The following is a 9408-nucleotide window of genomic DNA, read 5'->3' on the forward strand; positions in this document are numbered from 1 at the left end:
ACATAACCTGCAATTCTATGCCAAAAGAAGAGACAAAGTTCATAAGAAATGGAGAGCATACCAATCAAGCAATGGCAGTAGAAGAGCAGATGAAGACTAGAAGGCCAACTTGCTTAGGCTCCCTATAGATAATGTTACCAACGACAATTAATCACACAAGGCAACACAAATAAGTCAAAAACCTGAGCACAAGGAAACTTACTTCGAAGGTACAGGTGGTGATGACTTGTGTACAAAACACAATCGAAGAGTTGAATCCTTTAGTGTTTCCTTATTGGATATTTTGCAACATGCACAAGAAAGAAAGAAATACTCAGAATTGATATATTGCAGCCAGGAGACATGTATGCATTTCAATAGTTCTAAGACTAACTTATACTTCCATTTGCAGCTTAAAGTTCAATTGATTCCCTTCTCTCATAGTTTTTATATATAGAACAAACACGACATGTTTTTTCGCATAAATGACCAAAGTAAACTGACTATGAACTCCCATCAGTGTGAACTTTGCCATCATATTAGAAAAATGTTGCAGATCCAGCACAAGAGAACATACATGCAAGCTGATGGATTGTGTTGTGTGCAAGATCTTGAATCCAGCTAGTTCCTCTGCAAAATCAATTAAGGCATTAAACATCACATTCATATCTAAATCAAGATGAATACATTCCTACAGAGAGGGGAAAGAGATAGTGGATCTAGACTGAATGAAAGTTTGGCAACGGAAGTATAACCCAAACCTTGAATCTTTTAGCCTTTCTCGCCTTCGTCAGCTTTCTGCAACCAAGAAAAAATAAGAAACTAAGGTGTGCGAAAACCCTAGAATGCAGGAGAATGGGGATGAGAGGAAGGGGATGTGGAGATGACGCACCTGGATGCGGAGGGGAATGGGGACGCAGTGATGGCACAACTCTTGCTGGCCGGCTGTGGGCTATGGCGACGGTGGGATTGGGGGCGGTGGGCTCAGGCAGCAGGGGGGCTGGGGCAGCACGTCCGGTGGAATTGGCGGCGGGGGCGGCAGGGCTCCAGCTAGGGACTTCAGCGGCGACGGGATTGGGAGGCGGGTGGCCGTGGTGGGCGGACAGCTCCTGCCGGCGCCTGGCGGTGGGCTATGGCGACGGCGGGATTGGGGGCGGCGGCCTCGGGTGGCAGAGGACGGGCAGCTCGTCCGTGGATTTGGCGGCAGGGGCGACAGGGCTCCGGCTAGTGACTTCGCCGGTGGCGGGGTTGGGCGGCGGCGGTCAGGGTGGGCGGCAGTGGCGGGCGGACACCTCCTGCCGGCGCCCGGTGGCTGCTTTTTTTTGGGGGTCGCGTCTCGCATGAGTGGAAGGGGGCGAATGCGGAAGGGCAGAGGCAGCCTGTTTTACTGGGCTCAATATTTAGCATTTTAGTTGCTGCGCACGATTTGTTTTGGCACGCAGTTCTCCCGCTCACCCGGAATCTTTCTATTTTGCTTCCGTGCTTACCCCTTCCACGACACTTGGGCAGTCGTTTGGTTAGGCTACGCCGACACATTTTGTCTTAACACTTTCGCCGACACTTCTTGGCTTGGAAGGAGCAACACCGACAGATAACGTGTTGTCTTACAACATCATTGCCGACAGTTTATATGACACTGAAAATGTATACAATTGCCAACACATAATTTGTTGTCAAAATCTTAGATTTCCCAACACATGAGTGTAGGGAAAAGTAGGTCATGGTGTAGTGCAATGGAGCAGTAGTAGTAGTAGTAGGACAGCAGCAGTAGTATTAATAGTACGACAGCAGCAGCATTAGTATTAATAGATGAAGTTGCATTACAACCAAAATATAGCTATCAACATACAATTAGTGTTATCCAAACTAATAGGCCTCAGACACCATAATTAAATCATCATATAATTATGTTATCCAACTACATCGACCATCTAATTGTGTCATCACAGGCCTAAGTATTGCAGTTGCATTGGCAGCTCATGGAAAGCCTCATCCAAAGTCCAAACACCATCACCAACAGACTGATAATCACCACATTCTTTTAAGAACCACTCTTACCACCCTGAGGGGGATGCTTTCACCACTATCAGCTAGGGCCAGTTTAGGGGAGGTAGTTGTTGCTCCAACATAAGCATTAAAATCTCTAAGTGCATGGGCATAGTTGTTGTACTTCTTGTGTATAGCATTTTTGAACCCAAGCACATGTTTACTAGCCTCATGCCAAGACATATAAATCACATGTTTCTTTCCGTAGAACATAACATAGCAAGGGCCCATTTCCTAGTGGAAGTGAAGACTCGCAGTCATCCTCATCATAAGATGACAATTGGTGGTCAAGCTTAATGAAGCGCTTGAGCCAGGCCACTTGACAGTCCTTGTTATGACCAAGTTTCGGTCTGTCTTCCGCTGCGGGATACTCAATGTGTATCTTTGTTATACTTCTTATCAAGTATTCTGCCAATGGTGACGCGAGCGTACCCCTGTGGAATTGGGCGGCCATTAATGGTCCCGTCTCCCGCAGGCCAGGCCTGGCCGACCGCCACCTTGTCCTTTGTCCATTCCTGATGTATGTACAACTTGACATTGACGGGTTCAGTGATGCGGTAAAAAAAAGTCACTATCGGATGCAGCAGGACGTTAATGAAGCGCCGGTATCATATCAAAATGTTAGGGATCCATGAATAGAAAGTTAACATTTTGCTATGTGTTGTGGCAATAGCAGGCTGCAGGCGTACGGGATGACCTCACTGGTGAAGCACGGAGGACAGATATGATGGATAGAAGCTTCACCACAGATTAACTCAAAAGTAAAGCGTGTGCGTTAGCTACCCTTTTAGGCTTTTACCAGTTCGTGCCCGTACCATTTTAGGCTTTTACCAGTTCGTGCCCGCCTTGGTACGGAAGCATTCCAGTCGATTAATTCATGTATGTCAGCTCCCGAAAAAATGATGACCATGTAAACATTGGAAACATAAGGAGTTGACTCTCTCTCTATTCGTATGTGAGCACAAGCGCATGGATCGACCATTTCAACCATCACAGTCCACCATCAGCAACTGCTTCTGGGAATGTCTTAATCACCATTAGAAAATAAAATAAATCATCTCTCCATGTTATCAACATCTTAATCATCTCTCCATATTACCCAGCAACAATTAACAAACCGCACCGTTCAAAAGGACTTATTTACCTGCGTTGAAATTTAAATAAATGAGATGTGCTCCAGTACTCCTCTTTTTTAAGAAAAATACACGTATCTCAATACAGCCTAACTAATTAATTAAATGTTTCTTTATTTTTCAACTGTGTCACGCATGGGCTTGGGCCCGGAGCGTCCCTATCCAGCCCTGGCCCAGCTTGAACCAAAGCCGAACTTAATCCTCTCGACATGCTTTCGTTTCGGATTCTGCTCCTATTCACTGCTTGCATATATATATATCGACATGCACCTTGATGCGTTGCTTCGTCGGTAGCGCCAGCAGCGGCATCCATCATCCATGGCCGCCGTCGCGGTGGCTGGCCTCACACACGACACACGAGTAGCAGTAGCAGCCAGCAGCAGACGTCCATCAGGAAGCGGCGCTGTCGCGCGGACTTCCTCACGCGAAATAGAACAACGCTGCCGGAGCTCCTCTCCGGAAATCGAAGGGATCCGATGGATGATGAAAACAAAATCCTCCGATCAACGGGATCCGAAGGATGAAAAGATACATCCTCCGATGAACTGGATCCGAAGAAAGTGGGATCGAGTAGACATGAAGTTCGGCTTGCGTCTGGGCTTGGCGGGCCGAGAATATGCGAGACCCAGGTGAAAAATGATTAAGAAAATGTTTAATTAATTAGCTGAGCTGCTTTGAGATGTGTGCGATTTTTTGAAAGAGGAGTATTGGAGCAAAAGCCTAAATAAATAACGTAATTACTAGGAATACCCATTTTATGGTTTACTTCCTAATATTTTGGAATTAATTTTTAAAAGGATAATGACCTTGATCCTTCCACCCAAAAACACCAAAGAAAGAAAGAATACATATTCCAAAGAGCTCACATTGGATTTGTTAATGTAAAGCATGTGAAAATATTAAAACCATGGTAGGTTTGGAAAGGTTGATATAGTATTAAGATAATTGTGTTGTTTCGTCTGCGGGTTCTAGCAGCCGGAGACCATTTCTTCTTTGGTAGGTTGAACTTGGAGTTTTCCGGTCATTAACACGTTCACGTCACCACCGTTGCCGCTGTGGCAGCCTATATAAACACACACCATCCCCATGCCCAAAACATCAAACAGACAGAAGCTCCATAGCTCAATTCAGAGAGCACAAACATTAAACCAGATGGCTCCCTCCACCTACTTTCTCCTGGCTTCACTTCTAGCATTGGCCACTTCTCAGGCCATTGCTTCAGACCCTAGCCCACTCCAGGACTTCTGTGTTGCCGACATACACTCTCCAGGTATGCATGCACTCAGTTTAAATAATGCGCTATGTTCTTGTACTAAATTACAGATCAAATTATAATTGTTTTGTCAGAACAAACACTATTTTATGTATGTCCTAGTGATTTCTGACTGCTGTGTACCTATTTTTCTTTGTCTTTGGATATGCAGTGAAGGTCAATGGATTTGTTTGCAAGGACCCCATGGCCGTGAACGCAGATGACTTTTTCAAGGCAGCAAACCTTGACAAGCCCAGGGACACAATGAAAAGCAAGGTCGGATCCAATGTCACTTTGATCAATGTCATGCAGTTGCCTGGACTCAACACCCTGGGCATCTCGTTGGCTCGCATTGACTACGCACCATTAGGTCAAAAATCCACCACACACCCACCCACGTGCCACAGAGATTCTCACCGTGCTTGAGGGTACACTCTATGTTGGATTTGTCACCTCCAACACAGACAACGGTAACAAGCTATTCGCTAAGGTTCTCAACAAGGGTGACGTGTTTGTATTCCCCCAAGGGCTCATCCACTTCCAATTCAATCCGGTCCATGACAAGCCAGCTGTCGCGATCGCTGCACTAAGCAGCCAGAACCCTGGGGCTATTACTATTGCCAACGCAGTCTTTGGATCAAAGCCACCGATCTCAGATGATGTCTTGGCCAAGGCTTTCCAGGTGCAAAAGGGAACAATTGATTGGCTCCAAGCTCAATTCTGGGAGAACAACCACTACTAAGTTTGCATTTTGCGTACTCTTTTGTGTATTCAGTTATGACGACATGCTACAGCCGAGATATATAATAGAATAAATGGGAAGTATTTTGTAACCAATCACTGTTTTTGTGTCTCTCCTACAAGCTATACCACCATGTTCTTTTTCGAATATTTAAATTAAAGTACGTGACACTACCACAGATCAGGACAATACTGCCGGTTCAAAACACCCCATCACTGCCAGATTTTGAACCGGCACAACCATACCGGCAGCAATGAGGGTTAGCTATCACTGTCGGTTCCTACAAACCGGCAATGTTCTTCAACTTTACTGCCGTTCCTTTACACAACCCGGCAGAGTTCAGTTCCAGCAACACTACTGGTTCATGAGACGACCCGGCATTCACTCGATTAATTTATGTATGTTAGCTCCCGATAAAATGGTGACCAAGTAAACATTGGAAACATGAGGAGTTGACTCTTTCTATCCTTATGTAAGCACAAACGCATGGATCGACCATTTGATCCAATATTGTTCTTTACGCAACTATCACAGTCCACCATCAGCTAACGTGATTACTGGGAATGTCATAATCACCATTAGAAAACAAGTATCTTACATGGTAACAATTAACAAATCACGCCGTCCAAAAGGACTCATTGACCTGTGTTAATTTAGATAAATATTCGTAATTACTAGGAATAACCCCATTTTATGGTTTACTTCCTAATATTTTAGAACTAATTTTAATGGATAATAAGCATGACCCTTCCACCCAAACACACCAAAGAAAGAAAGAATACACATTCCAAAGAGATCACATTGGATTTGTTACTGTACTGCATGTGAAAATATTAAAATCGAGGTAGGTTTGCAAAGTTCTTTGGTAGGTTGAACTTGGACTTTTTCAGTCATTAACACGTTCACGTCGCCACACTTGCCGTTGTGGCAGCCTAAATAAACACACCATCCCCATGCCCAAAGCATCAACATAGAGCTGCAAACTCAACAGAAGCTCTCTATAGCTGAGTTCGGAGAGCACAAACATAACAGCTAGCGAGCGGAAAATTAAACCAGATGGCTCCCGCCTCCTACTTTCTCCTCGTTTCTTTTCTAGCATTGGTCACTTCCCAGGCCATTGCTTCTGACCCTAGCCCGCTCCAGGACTTCTGTGTAGCCGACATACATTCTCCAGATATGCATGCACTCACTTTAAGTCATGCTATATTCTTGTACTAAACTGAGGATCAATAATAATCATTTGTCACAACAAACATTATAATTTTATGTATGTCCTAATATTTTCTTTCCTTCGTCTTTGTATATGCAGTGAAGGTGAGTGGATTTGCTTGCAAGGACCCCATGGCCGTGAACGCAGATGACTTTTTCAAGGCAGCAAACCTTGACAAGCCTAGGGACACCATGAAAAGCAAGGTCGGATCCAATGTCATGCTGCCTGGACTCAACACCCCTCGGCATCTCGTTGGCTCGCATCGACTACGCACCATTAGGTCAGAATTTGCCACACACCCACCCACGTGCCACAGAGATTCTCACTGTGCTCGAGGGTACACTCTATGTTGGATTTGTCACCTCTAACACAGACAATGGTAACAAGCTATTCGCCAAGGTTCTCAATAAGGGTGATGTGTTTGTATTCCCCCATGGGCTCATACACTTCCAATTCAACCCGATCTGTGACAAGCCAGCTGTCGCAATCGCTGCACTAAGCAGCCAGAACCCTGGGGCTATTACTATTGCCAACGCATTCTTTGGATCAAAGCCACCGATCTCAGATGATGTCTTGGCCAAGGCCTTCCAGGTACAAAAGGGGACAATTGATTGGCTCAGGCTCTGTTCTGGGAGAACAACCACAACTAAATAAATCGGACTCACCTTCATGGTACGATGATAGGTTTATATGCATTTTGCATACTCATGTGTATTCAGTTACGACATGCTACAGACAACATATAATAGAATAAATGGAAAGTATTTGAACTAATCATTATTTTTGTGTCTGCTGCAAGCTATACAACCATGTTCTTTTCTAATATTTGAATTGAAGTACGTGTGGATCCTACATAATTTATGCCGTTACATAAACAATATTTCTGGACGGTAACTTGGAGATGAATATTGCATGGAGCCGTCCAAAATTACTAAGCTAAACTGAACTATCAACCAGTAGATCAGCTAAGATTAAATTAATCAACCCAGTAGGCCACGGAGCCACACGTCCAGTGTGTTCCACTAGATGCATATAGTAACAGAATTCAAGTATCATAAGTGGTCACTCCAATTCCAACAATGTAAAGACTAGTTAAATTCACTTTACAAATGCAACACAAAAGTTCACACACATCAGAAGTCTAACAGTCCAAACATGGTAGTTTAGGCATTATGCAAAACAGCATGAAGGACACACCTTAATTAGTTCAATGAAATTAAAACCTGTCACTAACGATAAGATTAGTGACATGGGTAAACGGAACATGTCACTAATTAGTTGTTCACCCATGGCCGAAAAACAAATCCTTATATTTCTTAGATCCATTCTTGTTTGTGTAAGCTCTCCTTGTATCTAAATTTTTTTAAGAATTCGACGGCTAAAATGGATGAAAACATGAACGATGTATATAGGACCATAGTAGGATTCTACTTTATTGTAATTTGTAATCAAAGATCACTACTACAGAAAAGATTTTGCGAGGGCGGTGCCATTTTATTATCCGAGGCGGGCAGGCTAGGCGGCCACCTCCGTTAATCGGTGCAGGGCCGCCGCCTGAGCTCCCGCCTCGGTTTAAGGATTAACGAGGCGGGCAGCATTAGGCGTCCGCCTCCGTTAATGTTAGATAAGGTGACCACCTCCGTTAATCCATTAACCGAAGCGGGCAATTTAAGACGTCTGCTTCCGTTAATCGATTATTTTCGGAGGTGGGCATTTTAAGATGTCCGCCTCGGTTATTGATTGCAACAAAAAAATAATTCATAACTTTTTCATATGAACTCGGATGAAGACAAACTTTATTTCAAAATTGTAGCTCTCGGCGTGGTCTACAACTTTGTAGTTGAAAAGTTTTTTAATTAAAACCGTTTATGGTCTCAAAAAATTGTTGTAAAAGCGCAGATTTTAAAATTTAAAATTATCAAACAATCTCGATGTTGACATGGTCTATATGGAAGTTATAGTTCCCAAATGATCTACAACTTTATTTTATTTGAAGTCATTTAGTGTCCAAAATGTGTGTTCTAAGTTTGTAGATTTTGAAATTCAAAATTTAGAATTCCTAAATGATCTCGAATGTTCACATAGTTAATATCAAAGTTGTAGTGGCCGACCTGAGCTACATGTTTGATGTTGACAAGTTTTTATTTTAAATCGTTTAAAGTATCAGATATTTGTTTTAGATTCACATATTTTGAGATTCAGTTTTTTTGAATTTTTCAAACAATCTCGGATGGAGATACATCTTATACCAAAGTTGTTGTACATGATAAGATTTAAAACTTTGTAGTTCAAATTTTTTTTTCATTTGAGTTCATTTAGTAGCCAAAATATCCAATATAAGACTACGAAATATTGATATAAAACTATAACATATTATATATAGACTTTCTGAGCGTGAGGTGCAGTGGTAGAGACGTGATAGTGTTGAGCGTCAAGTCGTGGGTTCGACTATTCAAAATACAAGTTTTTTTTTGTTTTTTTTCTTATTTTATGGAGAACATTAATGGAGGAGGGCATCTTAGACTGGCATGTTAAGATGTCCACGTCGGTTAATGGGTCGATTAACTGAGGGGGCGAAGCAACCGCCTCCGTTTGTCTCCATTAATGGTGACCTTTGATTGGAGGCGGTTGCAATGCCTGCCTCCATTAATCAAATTCGCCTGCCTCCATTAAGCATTGTGTAGTAGTGGATGTGTTTAGCCAAAACGCTCAATGATGAGATCCACATCAGTGTCGGAATGGAGGTGGTAATAGTCATGCATCATGTTATAAGGAGCTGGAATAGAATGGAGTTCGCAACAACAGAACACGGTATCCTGTTGAGCACATAAGTGACAATAGCTAATCACTCAGCCCAATAGAACGGAGGCATGAGTTAGTAAGGCTTATACCAGTTCGTCCCTGCCTTTTGGTACCTACGGAAGCATTCCACTCAATTAATTCATGTACCTTACCTTCCGAAAAAATGGTGACCTTGTAAACATTGGAACTTGAATCTGCTATGACTCAAGTGGTCACGAATGACGACATGGAGATTGATAAATAC

At 43.1% G+C, this 9408-nt stretch overlaps 1 protein-coding gene and 1 pseudogene across 1 annotated transcript; both read left to right on the forward strand.

The window, feature by feature from the left end:
• Nucleotides 1-834: 834 nt before the first annotated feature.
• Nucleotides 835-1323, forward strand: LOC136499608 (uncharacterized). The gene has a single exon (XM_066495205.1). The coding sequence runs from the start codon at nt 835-837 to the stop codon at nt 1321-1323; it is 489 nt and encodes a 162-aa protein (XP_066351302.1).
• A 2961-nt stretch (nt 1324-4284) lies between these two features.
• LOC136501302 (germin-like protein 8-11) lies at nt 4285-5203 on the forward strand (annotated as a pseudogene).
• The last annotated feature ends 4205 nt before the right edge of the window (nt 5204-9408 follow it).

The sequence above is a fragment of the Miscanthus floridulus genome, chromosome 13, assembly GCF_019320115.1.
Source record: "Miscanthus floridulus cultivar M001 chromosome 13, ASM1932011v1, whole genome shotgun sequence".
NCBI classification, from domain to species: domain Eukaryota; kingdom Viridiplantae; phylum Streptophyta; class Magnoliopsida; order Poales; family Poaceae; genus Miscanthus; species Miscanthus floridulus.

What these genes read in the sequence shown, in the direction of transcription:
- LOC136499608 (XM_066495205.1), top strand. Translation starts at nt 835, where the DNA reads ATGGGGATGAGAGGAAGGGGATGTGGAGATGACGCACCTGGATGCGGA.